This window comes from Alosa pseudoharengus, unplaced genomic scaffold (genome assembly GCF_046254945.1).
Source record: "Alosa pseudoharengus isolate Yale_2024_CS ecotype anadromous, Long Island Sound unplaced genomic scaffold, YU_APseudo_1.1 YU_APseudo_1.1_scf_20, whole genome shotgun sequence".
Lineage (NCBI taxonomy): Eukaryota > Metazoa > Chordata > Actinopteri > Clupeiformes > Clupeidae > Alosa > Alosa pseudoharengus.
In genome coordinates, this window is record NW_027468664.1 from 24,107,597 (window position 1) to 24,128,255 (window position 20,659).

At 41.9% G+C, this 20,659-nt stretch overlaps 1 protein-coding gene across 2 annotated transcripts; it reads right to left on the bottom strand.

Moving 5' to 3' along the window:
* Window positions 1-77: 77 nt before the first annotated feature.
* LOC143136280 (protein mono-ADP-ribosyltransferase PARP12-like) lies at window positions 78-19,730 on the bottom strand. 2 transcript variants are annotated; one of them, XM_076296908.1, is made up of 13 exons: window positions 19,350-19,730; window positions 16,908-17,046; window positions 16,282-16,654; window positions 15,894-15,944; window positions 13,792-13,924; window positions 13,350-13,512; window positions 12,709-12,829; window positions 12,102-12,198; window positions 8,870-8,957; window positions 8,464-8,594; window positions 2,091-2,248; window positions 1,557-1,774; window positions 78-1,445 (listed from the first exon to the last, which is right to left on the bottom strand). In XM_076296908.1, exons 1-13 carry the CDS (start codon window positions 19,634-19,636, stop codon window positions 480-482), a joined length of 2,925 nt encoding a protein of 974 aa, XP_076153023.1. In that variant the 5' UTR covers window positions 19,637-19,730; the 3' UTR covers window positions 78-479. The 2 variants fall into 2 exon arrangements, with proteins under 2 accessions (XP_076153023.1, XP_076153022.1); XM_076296907.1 differs by having other exon boundaries at window positions 78-1,774.
* Between the last annotated feature and the right edge of the window lie 929 nt (window positions 19,731-20,659).

The window sequence follows — 20,659 nt, forward strand, 5'->3', positions numbered from 1 at the left end:
CAGGCCATAGATATCCCTCTCAATTGAAACAACTCATCTTCCAAATGCTGGCAAACATTGGAACACTGAATCAGTGGCTGGATTACATAATTTATTAGGAATTACATTCTTTTTTTGTTAAGTGCAATGATTGAGTTAAACAAATTGTGAAAACCATAACCAACCACTGGAAATATTGCACAAAATCACATTTAATCTTTAAATTATATCCACATGCCAAGACACTGGCAAACAGAGGCCCTGAGCTACAGCTCTGATGCTCTGATGTCCATCACAGACACCATAATATTGAACATTCTAAATGAACACTAGTGTTGTTAATTGTAATCATTACAATCCAACAAGAACTACTAAAGTGTAGTGAGACGTAGCAGAGAGAAGCTAATTATTGCAGTAGTACAAGTGGGACAATTTGTTTTAACCATTAAAAACAGAAATCTGAGCAAAATCATAAAATAATGGGCAGAAAGACAATGAGATCAAAGCAAGATGCATTCTTCTTTCTTCTTTGGTTCATTACTCTGTCTCCTAGGAGTGGGAACATAATAGATGTCTTGGCTTTGTGGACGAGGCACTTGTCGGGTGTAAGAGGACGTTGAGGTGGACAGATATGGAGGAGATACCCTCCTTGCATTCGCTGATGTTGCCGCGGCGCGGGACCTCACAGGAGTCGATGCCGTTGTGGCGGCGGACCTCACAGAGGAGCTGATCAGAGACGCGTCTGGGGACGAGTACAGCGATCGCCTGGACGCTGGTCTGGGATCCGACCGATGGGGAGTTAGTGTGGAACTGCTGGATGTTTGTAGATCAAAGAGGCCTGTTGATGCACTCTTAGATTTGGTGATGTTTGATGAATCTACGTACTCCCATCCCCCGTCATCACTGAAGAAGTCCCTCTTACTTGTTTGGGCTGCTTGTAAAGGATTAGTTGGCTGCTTGGAAGAAGTGGACGTGGATCTCGATGTGGACAGAACAGGAGCTGAGGGTGTTGTGGATACGGATCTCAATGCGGACGTAACAGGAGCTGAGGGTGTTGTGGATACGGATCTCAATGCGGACGTAACAGGAGCTGAGGGTGTTGTGGACACGGCAGAAGCCTGGGCTGGATCCAGATGTGAAGACCTGAATGGCGAATAGTGAGTAACGGGTGTTGTGGCAGAGCTTTGGGGAGACCCTGTCGACGGCTTGGTGGGTGTTGTCGAGACAGAAAACGGACTAGAAGCACCCACAGTCGGAGCCAATGCGTCGGTGCTAGAGAGCTGAACGGAAACTCTGCCGCTGGAAGAGTGGACCTTTTGTCCTGTGGTCAGACTGGCAGGCGACGGTGACACAGATGAATGCGAGGCCACGATTGTTACGAGCTGCGGTGCACTGGTTATGCTCGTGAGCACAGTGGAGCCGTAGTGTGAGGAATTGTAGAAAGACTCTGTGGAGGTCACAGTCGTCTTGACGGGAGAAAACAAAGTAAAATCAGAATCAGAATCGGAAGAAGAATCCAGAGTCACTGGCGGACAATAGACGTGCTCAGTGTAGGTGATGAGGAACTCGGGGTACACCTGCTGCTTGTCAAAGACCACGAAGATAGAAGGGTCGCGCACGTCATTCACGCAGCTGTCGTACAGAATGAGGCCTCCATCCCTGGAGGGTGGTAGGCGATACTGAGACTGTCCTCGGGTGTAGCAGCCTACGAGTACACGGCACACAAACATGGAGCGCTTGCCATGGCCAGAGGTGTAGTTGTTGGAGTAGGAGGCATCCCGGGCAAAGTAACATCCTAGGAATTATCACAAAAGGAATACCCATCAGAACATCTGGCAGTAATGTTTTTTTTATAGATTGAATTGAGACAATTACACACTAAAAATGAATGAAACCAAAGTGATCACAGAACAATCATTTTGATATGATATTTTTTGGAAAAAGAGAGGCAAGTTGATTTAGGCAAGTTAGTTAATTAAACTACTATACGAACTGCTTTGAAGCAATGTTAATGAATTAAACTACTATACGACATGCTTTATAGCAAAGTTAATTAATTAAACTACTATACGACATGCTTTATAGCAAAGAATTCCATCTTCAGCGCTCACCTTCTCCGTAAACTGTTCCATTGGCACCACACTTCCTCCAGTCAAAATTCTGGAAGCAGATAGCATCAATGTACTGAGAGTTTGTGCCATGAAAGAGCAGACGTTCCCCATCGGCGTACTTTTTGTCCTGATTGGCTTTCTTCATCCGATCTCGTTTCCTGCAGACAAAACATACAATAAAGACAAACAAATTAACAAACAAACCATAAGACAAAAACAAAAATCAACTGTGTGTGATACGATAGCTCACACTGTGCCAAAACTTTAGGCCCAATCATAGTATATATCCTTGTGAAAAAGGAGTCCTCTCCTTTTCCCTTTTGAACTTTTGAAAAACTGCCTTGTGCCACACTTCCATGGACTGCAGCCAAACACTCACCTGCACTCAATTCCAGGTTTATGGCTGTTTATTTCATATGTGTCTGTATTAAGGTGTTGATTTTAACTGTGATTGGGTTAATGGTACAGACCACCACCACCCCCGCATTCCCTATAATGGTTTAGCCCAGACCTAATTGGGTAATTGCCTAGCCTATTTAAAGGCAGGCTTATTTCCATGGAGGTATTATATATAACTGGAGAGAGTGACTAAGTCCCGCCCTCCATACAAATGAATGGTGGAGGCTAGGCTAGTAAATCCGGCCAATTCATAGTCAACGCCATATTGAACACTGGGGTTCGGATCCAGCGCCAGTCGGCTCTGACCATGCGCCAAGTTACAAAGCTGGAAATGACGCATGGACCAACGTCGATTTTTATTGGATATTCTGTAAAAAGAGAGTCGTCCTCCAGTAAGAGGGTGGCGATAATGCACATAAAGTCCTTCCCTTATAACAAGAAGAAGTAAAAGTTGCTCGGGAACGCGCATGGCGTCCGAGTGGAGTCTCCCTGAAGCGCAACTTAATTTCATTGGATAACACAGCGGCTCTAACTAAGAGCGGTCTGCCTTAGGGCTGTCACTTTACGTTCGAAAATCGATTGCACAATCGATTGGACCAAACAACACAAGTTTCGAAAACTAAAATAAGGAATCGATTTTAACCAAATATGTACACTATTAATTTTAAACGAATTAAACAAATAAAAAGGATAGATGTAACAAAATTCACAAACAAGAATATAAGAATATAAAATAATTCCGAAGTGCAGTAAGCATTGCGAAAGCTAAAAAGAAAATTCCCACCATTTTTACGCACCGGAAACAGCTGTTTCAATCAGCTGCTGTGCTGCTCGTGTTTTGCCAAAAAATGGAGGACAACGCGATCAACCTGTGCGACATGAGAGAGACGAGTGATAGGAGGAGTTCGATGTGGAAGTACTTCGGATTTTTGGTATATCAAACTATGGAGAAGAACAAAAGCGGTAGGCTATGCAAACTGTGCAAACGAGTTCTACTTAGGCGAAATTTGTTTGAAATTTCTAATCGTAAACACAGACACAGACGTTGAAGCCTGCAGCAGTACTGCAGGCACGAAACTTCATGCCAATAAATCATCAGAAATATTGCTGGCTTGCGTCTACAAGCGCCTTCTTTACGTTCGTCCTAATGCCTTTTAGTTGTTTGTGAATTGGCCTATATTTGCGTTGAAAATGGAAACGTCTTTAGACATGAAAAATCGATTTTACAATCGATTCAATGAACACTTATGTCTCAAAAATCGAACAGGATTTTTTCACAAAAGTGACAGCCCTAGTCTGCCTGCTGTCCTGCTGCAAATATGCATTCGAACATGACGTGAAATATCCGTAGTCGAACTATAAATAAACTATTCGGTTTTTAGTGCCAAGTGTAGCGCATTTTTACAGTCTATGATTAGTTTTTTGTTTTAATTTTATTGTTTGCCATCTCATAGCGGGTGCTCTAAACGTATTCTAGCGTTGGCCCATGACCAAATCTAGCCAATAATAGCCAGTAGCCACAATAATGACTGGAGCCAGAACCCTCAATAGCCACCCTGTTTTGAAAATAATATTGAAGATATTCAATATTATTGAAGATAGTATTGAAGATAACACACAGAACGGTCAGCCTGAGCGGACAATTACGTCCCCAACTCATCTAAAATGTGGTGTCTTTACTTTGAGTTGTAGGCTACACCGCAGATGGTAAAGTAACGGTTAAAGAGAATGTTGTCTGCGGACTCAGCAAAAAACAGTTTACTTACGCATCCACGACATCCAATCTTCGCGCTCACCTGTGGAGTTACCATCCAAATGAAGCAGCGGTGTCAGAGGCACGGTAGACGGCCAGAGCATCGCCAGGCGTCCAACATCGTATGATTGCATACTTTCCGTAAATCCTAAATTATGTCCAGGGTCTGCTATTTACTTAGGCTACAAAGCACAGGTATTTATTTGAGGTAGGCTTATTCGAGGCAGACCTTTATTTCTTACATTGTACGTTATTGTGAGACATGCGTTTTGTTTGGAGCGGCATACCAGGCTATCAAACGCAGATGATTTTCGGTTTTGGTATGGGATTTAATTTACTTTTTGACTTTTATTATATAGTTAAATGTTAAGACTGATGGGCATTTAAATCTAGAGGGTATTTGATGATCACTGTAAAGTTTTGTGTAGTTGAAAAAGTGTTGGAATTTCCAGCTGTTTATTGCGAGACAAGGCCTTTCCTTCATTCATTGAACGTGCGCTATGCTCTAATAGAAACCTTATTGCATAGCGAAGTAGCCTAAATTGAATTTTTTTTTTTTTTAATTATGCATGGTTTACTTTTTATTAAATTCGTAGGCTGGAATGCCTCGCGGCAATAATTGTGTTTAAATGTAGTAGCCTAGTGCTACCCATGGTGTAACGAGACAAGGTCTTTATGCCGCTGTTGTGTAATTTATTGTCTTTAATCATGTTTAGGCTATGTTTGTTCGGGACAAACAACAACGAAACAAGATCAATACAATTTAATTTATTGGTTTATTTGTCATATGATGGATAAACAACCATAATATGCACGTCTTCTAATAGGATCCTCAAGAAATACGCACTGAATAACGTTTGGCTGTAGCCGCCGGATAGGTACCCGCCCACCAACATGTACGCGCATGAGAGCTCGTGCCCAACACGGATTTTCGTGCATGGAGCTGGTTCCAAATGCTCCATGCAGCGGCATATTTGAAAATGGCGTATGCTAACATGCCGAAGCTAATCTGCACGCTCTTGACCCCCTGCTTATTTCACATGGGAGAGACACACAATAGACGGGAGACAACGGAAGACAGAAGGAAGAGCTGGAGATCCAGGGACTCAGGGAAGTTTAGAGTTAGAAAGTAAATTGAAGTTTATAATGTTAACCTTGCTTGCTGTGAGGCAAGGGGATAAAGTATGGTCCAAAGTTATGCAAGGTCGCCTAGAAAGTCTGTGATTGTTGCCTAGTTTAATGGCGAGTTCAAATGTTCACTTGAAGATACATACTGAAGATCCCTGGATTTTTATGTCTGGATTCCTGCTGTGCTTCCTCCTTGTTTGTGGACTAAATAAATATTTTATTTTTGTATGAAACTGCGGTCTCCTGCCTTTCCTCAACACGACCTAATCCAGTGGTGCACCTCCCTAAACGTGGGGTGGTCGCCTCGGCCCCTCACAATCCTCTTTGGGAATTCATCAGGGAATAATTGGTTGCCACTGCACACCACAGGTGGTGTTGGAGGAAAGTTTGTTTTTTGTTTATGCCTTTAATTCAATCCATCCGTGGCCTACTGGTTAGGGAATCAGACTTGTGACCAAAGGGTGGCTGGTTTGATCCCTAACTGGTGGGAAAAATGTGGGTGGGGGGGATGAAGTGCCCCTGAGCAAGGCATCAAGGTTTATTGTGTACCGTCATATACTGCTCTATCTTACTTGAAGTACTCTACCTTCCATGTAAGTCTCTCTTTTTTTAACTTACAGTATGCACCCTTACGTAAATGTGAGAATTCCCCCCTTAGTGTAGAGTATAGACCAGGGGTGGGCAACTAATTTCCCCAAGGGGCCACATGACAAACTGGGACTGTTGAGGAGGGCCGGACCCAAAATACCGAACTCAAGTCTGAACTCAATTCTGTTCAATTCTATTCTGTTCTTGTATAACATTAAGTAAATCATATGATTTTGTTAAGTCGTAAGAACAGATGAAAATGTGAGGGAGACAATGGAAAAACAGCAATATTTAATCTATGTCCAGTATTTAATCCTCATTCTCGAAAATAATTTTTTGACATTGACATTTTTTTCAGTTTTCAAAGACTGATATAAAAAAGTACTACAATATCTATATAATTAGGCTAGGTCATGAAAATGTGAAGGAGTCAGTACAACCTAGGCCTGTGCCACCATTTCATCAACACTCAGCAATATTTCCTCATTAAATCATTACCATCATTAAATTAACTCTATGCAGAATTAGACTACGAAAATGTGGAGCAGACAATAGTAGGCTGTCATTAGTTAATCAACATGCACAAAGAAAACTATTTTAAAAATGTAGGCTATGTTTTTGCTTTAACTTTATGCACACTGTGATTGGTCAACTCGCTCTGTGTGTTGAGCCGGCTGCTTCAAGCAACCTGTGGGTAGTAGCATCATACTAGTTCGCTAACATAAGCTTTGCAAATAAACTCGGACATATTTTGGTTACAATTACGGGGTTATCCGATTGTAAACTGTCTATCTGCCAGTAACGTTTTGAAATGAACACTTCGTATCGCCAACGAGCAGCAGTAGGAGTTCGTTCTAACAACCTTTGCGGTGGTGAGCCACGCAGACAGAAGAGACACAAAACTTTAAAAGGGTTACGCCGACGTAAAGGCAACTGCATTGTGTCGACGCAGAAGCATACATTCTATTCACCAGCACATCAGTGAGGGTGTTTACGTCGTATGCATCCACGCACAGATGTATGGGCGTACAAATAGGCTAGCAGTCGCTTTCAAAAATAAAAACAACGATATTGATTTGTATGCATTATCTCTATGCTAGGCTCTTGACTATTGTTCTTTCACGGACCTTACGCGGGCCGGTCAGGGAAAGCCCACGGGCCGTATGTGGCCCGCGGGCCGTATGTTGCCCATGTATGGTATAGACCCTTTCAATATGCTCTTAGAGGGTTTCTAAAACCAACGCAGATACTTTGAAATGATAGTAATATTGATCCAGCAAAACATTTTTTTGCTTTTCTGCATCTTCCTTCCTTTTTTTTTAAAAGTATATTTTTGGGCTTTTTATGCCTTTAATGTGACAGGACAGTAGAGAATGACAGGAAGCGAGTGGGAGAGAGAGTCAGGGTGGGATCCGGAAAGGACCACGGGGCGGGAATCAACCTGGGTCGCCGGTGTACGGTGCAGGTGCCCCAGCCAGTTGCGCCACAGCTGGGGCCTGCATCTTCCTTCCTGAGGATGGTTTGCAGTGCTATATTTAATAGATCGATCAGGTCATAGAAATATTGCTTATCACACATAGTCGACAACAATTGGTAGTGATGGGCAAATGAAGCTTTGGTGAACCACTGAACCACAGCAATGTGAACCTAGCGACACTAGCTGAAAAGCAAAAAGATGGCCGCCACACATACATTTTTTTTTAACATAAAAGTCCTTAGCAAACCCATATTTTTGGTTACATATACTGGTTTGGGTAAGGACTTTTATGTTGAAAAATCTACATGTGGCAGCCATATTGGATTTTTTCATTAGTGTTGCTAGCTTCACACTGCTGTGGTTTAGTGGTTCACCAAAGCTTAATTTGCCCATCACTAACAATTGGATGTGAATATCTTGAAAACATCTGGAGGGCCGTATGAAACCTGCTGGCGGGCTGGATTTGTCCCCCGGGCCGTATCTTTGGCACCCCTGCAGTAGACCATCACATTTTCTTCTGTTTGCTATGTTAACATTTGACATGGTTTGGCAATGGCATTGCCATATTTTGTCCTTTTATTTACTATCATGTACTATTCTATGAGATGCACTAAAGCAAACAAAGTCACTTTGAATAAAAAAACATTGGTTGAGGAACAACTGCACATATACTGTACATCTCAGCAATCACAGGAGACATTTGTCTTCAGAGTAATACAGTTCACCTATGCATGAGTCAGTTGATAGTGAGAGGATGGCCACAACATACTTAACCAAGACTTAAAGGGTAAAGGATGTTACCTCTTGTCAGGGAAAGGGTATAAGAACTTGACTGAAGTATAGGGCTCTGATTTGTTTGGCGGGCAAATTGCAAAGTCTGTCAACAAACAAAGTTCTTGTGCATGAACTACTATTTAGACTGCAGTTAGGTGATGCAATTTATAAAATCACACCACATAGGTGGTGTGTGTGTGTGTGTGTGTGTGTGTGTGTGTGTGTGTGTGTGTGTGGAATCGCAAGTGGCTTACGTTTGAAAGTCTTCCCAGAGTTCTTTGTTCTGGATCCTCTCAACACTGACAATGTCAAAACCGCTCAGAGTCTTTCTGAACAGCTCCTGGACCTTCAGGTAGTCCCGGTCGGTACTTAGCAGAGTTACTCTCTGGATGGACACAAACACACACACACACACACACACACACACAAACAAACACATTGTAGTGTCAAGGGAAAGATCAACAGCTCAGCTGTTTTGACTAGATTAAGTAAGTATTACAAACAGTACAACTGTGGTGCCCTACTACACCAATGAGCCTGGTCCTCTGCATCAGTGGGCAGTTACCCAGTAGGCCCGGATTTGAAGTCAATGGGGGGGGGGGGGGCTCCCTCTCCCATCGCTACAGATAACGAGAAAGAAGAACAAAAATATGAGCAAACCTTATATCCTGTTTCAGGCACGGCAGACTTGTCCCAGTATCCTGGCACACCTCTACCATGTTGTGATGATGCAGGGCCTCTTCTCTTGCTAATAACAAGACACCAATACATTAGTCCCTATTAAGCTGTCTCTAAAATAACAAGACACCAATACATTAGTCCCTATTAAGCTCTTCTCTTGCTAATAACAAGACACCAATACATTAGTCCCTATTAAGCTCTTCTCTTGCTAATAACAAGACACCAACACATTAGTCCCTATTAAGCGGTCTCTAAAATAACAAGACACCAACACATTAGTCCCTATTAAGCTCTTCTCTTGCTAATAACAAGACATCACCATATTAGTCCCAATTAAGCTCTTCTCTTGCTAATAACAAGACACCAACACATTAGTCCCTATTAAGCTGTCTCTAAAATAACAAGACACCAACACATTAGTCCCTCCCTATTAAGCTCTTCTCTTGCTAACAACAAGACACCAACACATTAGTCCCTATTAAGCTCTTCTCTTGCTAATAACAAGACACCAACACATTAGTCCCTATGAAGCTGTCTCTAAAATAACAAGACACCAACACATTAGTCCCTATTAAGGTCTTCTCTTGCTAATAACAAGACACCAACACATTAGTCCCTATTAAGCTCTTCTCTTGGTAATAACAAGACACCAACACATTAGTCCCTATTAAGCTCTTCTCTTGCTAATAACAACACACCAACACATTAGTCCCTATTAAGCTGTCTCTAAAATAACAAGACACCAACAATTCAATTGTTTCAGCAAATGCCTTTGTAGGCTAAAGTCATATCGTGGGGAGTTTATTATTTCGTTTTGGCAAGTAGCCGTGTAATGTAAGGGATAATGTATAGAACGCCAGTCATTATTGGGAAAATAAGTCCCGACAGGGCGAACTGGACCCCGACGCGCAGCGGAGGGGTCTTGTTACGCCCTGAAGAGACTTATCGGCGTTCTATACATTATCCCGCTTATTATACGGCTACTTGCCAAAACGAAATAATAAACTCCCCACGATATGACTTTAGCCTACATAGCCTAGCCTATTTGTTACCATTCATCGTGGCATTTGCTGAAAAACAAATAGTTTGCAACAACACACGCTGCTGAACTTGAATCAAACATTCTTTAGAACACGGCTGATCAACCGTCTGCTTTCACGTTTGAATGAAGTTCCAGTCATTGCGTAGTGATATGAAAGACGTATCAGAAGCACAAAACCTGTTGCCATTGACAGCGGTAATTATATGTTTGCAGCGGTAATTACATGAATTTATTTTACCGTAGAACGTTGGGAAATCCCATTCAAGTCAATGGAGCGTTCTACTAGCATTGTGAAGAGCCGTATAATAAAAGCGGGATAATGTATAGAACGCCGGTCATTATTGGGAAAACTAGATGTACCGCAGAGCAGTACAAAATATGACCGCCGCCCAGTCCAGCACATTTTTTCCACAAAAAGAAATCACGCTGAAAGGCCTATATGATTCTAACTGTCTCACTAAATTGCATTATCCACACTCAATTCTCACTGGTATCTACTAGACAACAAGTACCAAAACATGATTAGTTCATAGATTTCACATGTAAAATTCATTTTATACAACCCCACCTCCATCTTGCCTGTTCATAATTATGAGAAATTCTTGATTGTTTGTGTTATGTTTATGTTATGTGTGTGGGTGTGTGTGTGTGTGTGAGTGTGTGTGTGTGTGTGTGTGTGTGTGTGTGTGTGTGTGTGTGTGTGTGTGTGTGTGCGTGCCTGCGTATGTGCCTGTGCATGGAAGCGTACATATGTCTACTGTGTGAGTATGTGTCATGATTACTGTGAATGTGTGTGTGTGTGTGTGTATCTGTTTGTGCACATGTGTGCACATGAACTGGGTTAACATGACCCCTGGAGGCAAATATACGGAAAAAATGGTCATCCTAGGCCCTACAGTTCTCAAGATATTCACAGAGAACTGTGTCTGGCCTACCCTCCTTTCGGGGGGTCCAGTCCAGCGGGGGGGCTACAGATCAAAACAAAAAATTACGTTTCCATGCTATCCATGTGGGGGTACATGCCCACCAAGTTTTGTGTACCCCGGTCTTTCAGTGTCCCGGGAATCCTTGTTGGTGTACGTCACTAAATGTACACATAAATTATTTTATTGTAAGGCCCCCCATGAACGAAAGTACACAAAACTTGGCATGCATTCGGAGGGTGTCATAATGATCCTACACTTTCAATTTCGTGCAGTTTTGACCATGTCAGCCAGAGATATTGTGATGAAAACACCTACATTTTTGCTTTTTAATTTTTAACTAGGTGGCGCTATACATGAAATAAGTGGTAATGGGATGGGTTGACATGGCCCCTTGAGATCAACATACAAAAAAAAGGTGGACCTCCTAGGCCCTACGGTTCTCGAGATATTCACAGAAAACTGTCTCCGGCCACCTACAGGCCAGTTGGTGTATAGTAACATAAATTAATTTATTGTGTGGCCCCCCATGAACGGAATTCCACGAAACTTGGCGTGCATTCAGAGGGTGTCATAATGATCCTACACTTCCAATTTCGTGCAGTTTTGACTATGTTAGGTCACAGATACCTGCGATTACAACACCTCATTTTTACTTTTTTGTGTTTAACTAGGTGGCGCTATACATGAAATGAGTGGTTATGGAATGGGTTGACATGGTCCCTTGAGATCAACATACAAAAAAAAAAAGGTCCTCCTAAACCTTACGGTTCTCGAGATATTCACAGAAAACTGTGTCTGCCCTACCCTCCTTTCGGGGGGTGCAGTCCAGCGGGGGGCTACAGATCAAAACGAAAAACGATGGTTCCATGCTATCCATATGGGGTTACATGCCCACCAAGTTTCGTCTACCCCGGTCTTTCAGTGTCCCGGGAATCATTGACAGAAATTTGGACATGCGAAAAAGAAAAAAAAAAAAAATCTGACTAAACCTATATGACCGCCGCTTCGCTGCGCGGCGGTCATAATAAGTCCCGACAGGGCGCTGCGCGTCGGGGTCCAGTTCGCCCTGTCGGGACTTATTTTCCCAATAATGACCGGCGTTCTTTACATTATCCCTTACTTAAGCTGTCTCTAAAATAACAAGACACCAATATATATATATATATATATATATATATATATGCTACTGCAAATAATTGAGAATGGATAATTATGAGAAGGAAAATTACTATGATTGAAATACCTGGTTCTGGCCGTTTGGACACCGTAAGAAGAGACGAACTTAGGTCTTCTTCTAACTTGTCTTGTCTTGCCAGAGCTCATATTCTTCTGCTCCATAACTGTAAGAATGAAAGCATTTAAAAATGTTTAGAAATGTTACTAAAAATATTTAGGAATATTACAATCATGTCATGTCAGACACACACACACACACACACACACACACACACACACACACACACACTAATGGAGTTTTGTAGAGAGATGTGAGGAACACAGATTTGTCACCTCTGTGCACCCTTCTGCAGCCTTTTTCTAAAAGCTAGGTGTCGTTAGAGGAGGTCATTAAGAGGCCAGTCTAGTATAAGTGATGCGGTAGGTGTCGTTAGAAGAGGTCATTAAGAGGCCAGTCTAGTATAAGAGGTGTGGTAGGTGTTGTTAGAGGAGGTCATTAAGAGGCTAGTTTGGTATTTAAGATATGCGGTGGGTATAGTTAGTTATTTTGCACATCCCAGGTCAAATTACTGCCAAGATATACTTAAAAAAGGAGTCTGCACACTTAATTCTTTCCTTTCTTGTGTGTTATTTTGCCATGCTTTGGTATTTAAGACATGCGGTAGGCGTCGTACCTTTGAAACTGACTTCATACTGCTCTGTAGCAGCTGTAAAGAGAACCACTGCTTTGTTGTCGTCCTGGTAATGCTTTTCCAAATCACTGGAGGAGATTGAGGACAACCTATGCATCTCTTTCTGTGTACAATTGAAATATCATAAAAGGACCATCACAATCATTGATATTCCAATATCATACACTGAATAGAAAATACAGGCATCAACATTCAGTAAAAGAACTACTTCTATACAAAAACGTATGACAGGAAATCACTGAGAAAAAAAATACAACAATGAATCCATCGCTGAAATTGAGAAATCCCTTTCACACATATTGACTGTGACACACACACTGACTGTTTTCCAGTTTGATAATTGTTTTTCATTTCTTCTGTTGCATAGTGACCTTAGGTTTCCTGAAAGGCAGTTTTTTTTATCATCATCATTTTTATATCAGCTAGTCACTTGATGTTGCACATTGCGGCCAGTCGTCATGGGCACTTGGACCCAAATATTGTACGGCCACTGCAGCCAGTTGCGAAACAGAGCCCCCCCCCCCCCCCCCCCCCCCCCATATCAGATTTAACTAACTAATTGCACTGTTCATTTTTGTTCATCAAAGAGTGAGTGAGTGAGTGAGTGAGTGAGTGAATCTTACTATGGAGCCATATGGGATCCATTTCCCATACTCATCCTCCCAGAACCAGATCCACTCGGTGGTGAGGATGAAGTCTGGCTGGGCCACGGATGAGGCGGTGGAGAGCCGGCGCACCTTATGCGGACCGCAGGTCATGGTGTCAAAACTAACAGGGTCGCCCTCCCTACAAGAGACAACACACAGGTACAGGAAGACCGTTTTACCTACTGCATTAGCACTTTGTAACGACTTTCACTGCAGGAGACAACGCACAGAGAAGAAATACAGCATGTGGGAAGATAAACGCCTTGTGCTATTGGTTGGACATTTCCCTCAACAGCCAATCAACAACATAGGCCAATCAACTAATATTATATTATGAAGATATAGAGTACTATGTGTCCAGTGTCCTATTACGTATCTCTAATGTGTAAAGCAAGCCAAACAGATCACGGGGCAGGACCTCAGAGCAGTAGTGTTGATCGGGTTACAAAAGTCCCTCTCGATGTCTTCACTGTTTGGCAGGTCGGTCCAGGATTTACCCATCTTCACCTGCCACTGGTAGGGCATTTTGGAGTGGACTCTCCAACACCTGTCTGCAACAGACAGAAAAAGATAACATAATAATGCAGAAAGTATGTCTCTTTGCTGTGTGCTGTGTGTGTGTGTGTATGTGTGCGTGCGTGTGTGTGTGTGCGTGTGTGTGTGTGATGTCCCTGTGGTGCTGTATCCTCCACACTGTATGCCATGTGGTGCTACATCCTCCACACTGTATGCCATGTGGTGCTATCATAGACAGTAAAAGAAATGGACAGAGCCACACCATAGGACTTGAATGAGGGAAATTAAGTCACTTTGAATTAGTTTCCTGCTGGGTAATCCGTTTGTACTGCGCAGCCTCAAGAACAGTTTGCAGACAGACATGTGATGATGTAGCCTGGACAGCCCGAATTTAACCTCGGCCACAAAATTTGAGGTCGGGAAATTCTGTCTGACACATGCTCCATTGAAAAGCTTTTTTGCCCGTATGCAAATTCGCTGACTAATCAAATCGTCCAGGCAAGCATTACACAATGAGATAGATGAGCAATGGCGCCTAGTCATTCATGTGACATAAGTACGCTTCGGCGGATTTTGTTTAAACAACAAAAGTAAAAAAGATGTAAAAAACATTTACATGTCGCTATTGTGTCTGTTGTACAAGATAATGACAGCACAATAACTTAAAAATAACAACAACAAAAAAAACACAAAACAGCAATTAATGCAATTGTCGAGAAGCAAGATATTTTGGATGTTCCCTACAGGATTCACCATAGGCCATTTTGTTGTTCTGATTGGTTAGGCCTATGCAATTGTGTGCTGAGCCATTTTTTTCCCTGCATCAGTTGAAACGCACCCCATAATCACGTCTGATTGCAGTATCAATAGAATTGAGTATGGCTACGTCAAGCTAGTGATATTGATCGATGGACTGAAACAAGTTAACTCATCTGGTAGCCATGCTCAGAAAACTGAGAACGTGTTTAGAGTTTGAGTGCAGCTTTTGGTAGGTGATATGTTCTAATATAGTGGCAGTTTCGGATGCTTTCCTCTGTGGCTTCTTTCCATAGGCTCTGATTGCCTTCCACCTTCTTATTGAGACAACAAGGTCTCTCCTCTCCGGTCACAATGTCATGACATTATTTTTAGCGTAGGTTTAGAAAGACGTCTATTATGGGGCCATAAAGTGGGATAACAGGTTATGGAGCCAGTCATACAAGTTTGTATTTGTCTGGAAATAAACAATGGTCACATGCAGGCTTAAATCGCTTCAGATGTAAAGGTATTTGATGTGGACGGTGGTAGGGCTAGTGTGCAGTAGACTAAAAGTTGTGGGTTCAATTCCTGGCTTCCACCGTGGTGTCCTTGACCAAGGCACTTAACCCCAAGTTGCTCCAGGGACAATGTAATCCCTTGTAATATAGTTGACATATGTAAGTCACTTTGGACAACAGTGCTAAATTAATAAATTATGTGAAAGTGATGCCAAAATGAATGGGGATCAACGGAAAGCTTACTGTAGGTCACATATTAGCCTCAGACCCTCCCAGAAGTGGTGCGCTTTCCACACGTTCCCCTACCCCCTTGTTTTAGTTGAACTCAGACGTCATGTTTGAAGGTGTATATGCAGTGAGTGAAACTGAATTTCCCCCTGGGGACAATAAACTAACTAAGGAACTATGTAACTAACTAACTATCTATCTAACTAACTAACTAACTAGGTTGTAGGTTTCTGGGTGACCAGACATAAAACAAGAACATCAGATGCAATGAAAGTTCCTGTTTCCCCAGTATTATTAGTCTGTGTGTGTGTGGGTTTGTATGTAGTTATTGAATCACTCCATAGAGAGCTATTTAAAATTGAATGGAATTGAATTGAATTGAATATTTAGGGAATCCGAACATAGACAGCTCTTCTTAGTACATTTACAACACTCACATCACATTCACCAAAACAATTAATCATACAAGGAGCAAAGATATGCGTGTGCCCATACGTAGAGAAGAACACAAAGAACTTACTGTCTTGTTTGCAATCAGCTCTGACGAAGAAGAGGCAAATTTCGTTAATCTCTGTGAAAACAGGGCAACAGTCAGATTTTGGAGGCTGAGACTCAATAACTGCCATCTAAACAACTTAGCACTATAATACATTATAATATACTGTACTGTTTTTGTTTAAAAGAGCAGATGGCTTTAAAATAACTGTTGTAGGTAAAGCTTGCCATTTGTGCCCACTCCCACACCAAAGCAAGCCATAGCCTCAAAGCAATTTGTGATACACAAACCCATACTCCGCTAGCGCGTCGTGCCTAGCAATGCCCCTTAGCTGTTGTAGAATCAGTGTAACCTACGGCTTATTGCTTAATTATATACTTACTACAACTGCCGATCAGATTGCAGCACTTACCTGGCCGTGCCCGACTCCTTACGTCTTTGGTCGCCTCTGTGTTAGTGGTGGCAGTGGCATGTCCTTTACCAGCTTTGCCACGTCTGCCCCTGGTCCTGGCACCAGGATTGGGCTTCAAGTCCTTCGCCAACGTGCCCCTGAGTACCAAGATCCTCTGGTAGACGGAGAGCATGGATCCCACCTTATCGTCGGGCACACCCCTCCTCCGCAGCGTCGTCATTGGGTGGGGCTCGAAGAAGTCGTGGGACCGGCCGCAGTCTCCGGAGTCGCAGGTGCCACGGATGTAGTCCTCGCAGATGTGGAGGTATGTGCAGTTGTCCTGGTCATCGCACTTGCCGAAGTCACCATCGCCTTGGTTGTATCTGATACACACCTGTACAAGGGGTGCATGTGAAAATGAATGAAGGCCAAAGCACATAATTATACCATTGACATCAGCTCTATATGTTCAGCGATTATGAAGTTTGGTAGCCTCAGATGGTGGCAATCTTCCTCAATCAGCTGACTGGCTCGTGCGCAATGAGGTTAAGTTGTTATCAGGGAAGACACTTTTGAGGAAGCATGGCAAATCAAGGTGTTGCAACCGAATTGAACTGAAAACTGAAACATTTGATAGAGCCACTTACCGGTGGAAGAAGGGAATGTGGGCTGTCATTCTGTAAAAGCAGCTGCCTGATCTCTGCTCTGCTGAGCTTCTGCAGCCGATGGTTGGAGAGAACGTTGGCGTTGTGGGCCGAATTTAAATTGTGTCCGTAACGACAGGGTCTGTGTAACGATATAGCATGTGAAAATGTTGTTCTCTTTCATGATAGCGTAACGTCATCTATTACCAACCTCCCGTATTTCCAACCTCTTACGTGTATGTGATGTGTCACTTAATATTCATGTCTATACAAAAAGAAACGCAAGCACCCACACCATAAGTGTATCTAAATTAGCTATGTACCAAAAATTAGACTTTACCGTGACTCGAAGAGCTGCAAACAGTGTTTTAAGGCTGCATCTACAAATCCGCTTGGAGCTCCAGTGGAATTTTGATTTGCGACGAGAATTCTCGGTCTAACCGTTGATGTGCCGTGAGAAAGGTTGGAAATAGCCACCTACCAGCCCAGCACTAAACTCCGAGCGTGGTAAACAAAATCGGATAGGCTATTTAAGCAGGGTTGCCAACTCTCACGCATCTGGCGTGACACTCACGCTTTCAGCACCAATCTCACGCTCTCACGCACAACTCAAGAAATGTCACGCCAAATCCATTCTTTTTTTTTGCAATCCGTTCATTTTTTGTTGATGACTAGACTAGACCACAGCATTGTTTCTAAATGACAGGATACGAGTTTAAGGCATACATATGTCTAGACCAACAGCAGGTAGTTCTAATATCAGCCTACAACGTTCTCAGCGCAGTTTTCTCTGATTGTTGATTCGCTGACTGTTTAATCCGGTCCGCGACACCTTCACGGAACACGCTGCTATTTAGACATGAGGCAGACCGACATAAAGTGTGGCCGCCCATTCTTCTCTAGGAACTACTCGCGAAGTAGCCTCACAGACATCACATGAAATAACTTTTTCTCATCTTTTATAAGGTATAGCGGCTATTTGCTGCGATAAACGGTTCGCGAGAAAATTAACTTTCAAGAAATAATCATATTAGGGCGGCTACTATAGCTCTGCGCTCATTTCAATTCATATAGGAGGAATATTTCACAAACTTTTCGTTCCACACATGACAAACCGTAAACCAGAATAAACAGCAGACCTTACACAAAGGTGTAATGCAATCCCCTGTACAATAAGCCGTTCCAGAGTAATCCGGTTTTGAAATGGTAGCAAATTTCTATATGGTCTCCAATTTTGGGCTTTAAGTGTCTTAAAACTGAGCTGTGCTTAAATACCTACATATGTGTAAATATTAAAATCAGAGGATATACAGCTCATGGCTAAGAGTCGATGTAGCCATAATGATTTGTTTTCACAAAATGCTAAGCATGCATGTATTTAAGTGTCTTAAAAAAGTGTGCTTATATTGGTCAATGCATAATTTCATAACAGGCCAAATAGAAAATAAATGTTAAATGTTAAATATAGCCTAGACATAATATTAAAATCAGATGATGTAGGATAGTATAGAGTTAGATAAAGTTGGATGGCTCCAGAACTCACACCAGTGGATTGGGTCTTAAAGGAGCCACACCACTTTTATGACACTATAGTCTGTTGACCTTTAGATTTGTTATACTGGGCATGAAGTGCAGGCCAATTATGAGTTCTGTCCAACATTGATGGTAGGTTTAGAAAAAAAGTCAGCACATTTTAATCATATTGCAATAATACCAATAACCGTGATCATTTTGGTCATGATTTTTCATCAAATGTTCATACTGTATCTCTAGTGGCTGGTAGACTTTGGAATCCACCAGCCACAATGGTAGGCCTAGGTGGAAAAAAATATTTTAGGCTATTTCCATCCCTGATACATATGTACACTCATACACACATTCATAAGTCTCAATCTGTCCATTTCTTTCCACAAAACTTGCCAGAAGTCATCATTTTTCAATTTTTTCTACTGAGCTACTACCTTTTTCAGCTGGGCAGGGGGACCCTTTTCATGTCTGTGCATGCCCAGGGGCCCAGTGGCTCATAATCCTTCCATGCCACGGGGTTAAAACACTGGTCTTGTTTTCAAGTGCAATCAATAATTTAATTGTACATTTTGAAGAAACTTTTCCATTCTATTAGGTTTAAAAAAAAAAAAAAACACACATAGTACATAGCAAAAACGTCAGGACACAATGTACATTTTTAAAATTAGGTTTAGGGAAAAATTTAACCCACACGCACTATGACTTCACAAAATCTCACTCCAGCCAAACACCCAAAGTTGGCAACCCTGTTTAAGGCAGTAAAAGCCCCGTTAAGAAACAAACTAGATTGTGTTCAAATCTACACACCTATGGCTACTGAAAACGAAATGGAAGTGAAATGGCACTGAAAACGAAATGGTTGGTAATTGGCGTTATAAAATAGCACATGATCCATGATTAAAAAATCAACAATCTTACCTTGCCTTGCATTCTCCATGAAGATAAAGTTTACAAAGATGAAGGTTTGTACAGCTAGACGACACCTTGTGACACATTGTCACACTGCAAATTTTCATGTTTGTTTTGGCAAGTATTTGTTTGACACCATCGTTCTCCGTGAGATGGAAAAACTGTTTATTTCCGAGAAGTGAATCAAATTCAGAGCAGTTTATATCTGGAAATCCGGAAGCAAGTTCAAGGAGTCTGTCGTAATCTATTGCTCCTCCATTGCCGCAAATTATTTTCAAGATACCGGCTTCCGACATTTTTGGTGAAGATTGGAAAGTTAGGCTACCATCTGAATGCAAGAGAAACAGCAGTCAGGGTAGGCTACATTGTGAGATCTTTCTGCACAGCTGGCGGCTGTCCATAGTAGTGACGAATGGAAAACGAAACTTATCCAGGCCTAAATCATTTGTTGCCAGGTCTCGTTGGAAATCCTCTGTTTAGACAACAACAATTAGTTTTCGTTTCATCGCGATGCATAGGCCTAATGGCAATTGCTTTACTTAGAGAAAAAAATAAGTTAGTAGAGACAGTAGGCCTATAAATATAGTGATCAGTTATTTTTTTTCATTTGGCTTATTTTGACAGATGTTGAAGGGGATTGGCAACCCAGGTCTGCCATTCTAAGGAAATGAAACGATGAGAGCACGAGGGAGTTTATCAGCATATAGCTCCCTCCAGAAATAACATGCAATAAACTGTTTGCATAAGTAGGTAATCCTATTAAATCCCTATGCGTTCCAACCAAAGTCCAACCATGTATTGAATCTCTCACCAAGTACCTGATCTACCTGGCTGGTTTTGCTAATTAGAATCAGCTGGTTTATTTGAGTGTTTGGCACAGTAGTGGTAGGACTTTTCCTTTCTGAAGCTAGACTTTTCCACCTCTAATATATATCAGTGTGTATATTTGAGATGGGATTGGGAAAGGCGCTATATAAATGAAACTTATTATATATATATATATTATATACTATAATTATATAATATAATAATATATATTATATATATATATTATAATAATATTATATATAAACTGATTATATGTATATATTACATAATAATACGTTTAATTTATATAGCGCCTTTCTCAAACCCAAGGTCGCTTTATATATAGTGAACTGATTGATTTGGGCTGACGAGTGAGTGACACACCTTCTGCTGGCAGCAAGTGATGGAGGATAAAAGTGGCTCTAAATCGGGGTGCGCGGGCACCTCGGAACTATGGACTAATGCTGTCGAACTTTGTGTTGGTTGAGGTAACGCGGGCCTTAGACTCCCTT

What these genes read in the sequence shown, in the direction of transcription:
- LOC143136280 (XM_076296907.1), bottom strand. Translation starts at nt 19,636, where the DNA reads ATGTCGGAAGCCGGTATCTTGAAAATAATTTGCGGCAATGGAGGAGCA. An exon ending in AAGGAGTCGGGCACGGCCAG is followed by an intron (nt 15,945 to 16,281) that starts GTAAGTGCTGCA and finishes CTGTTTTCACAG; the next exon opens with AGATTAACGAAATTTGCCTC. An exon ending in CTCTGGGAAGACTTTCAAAC is followed by an intron (nt 2,249 to 8,463) that starts GTAAGCCACTTG and finishes TTTTGTCTGCAG; the next exon opens with GAAACGAGATCGGATGAAGA.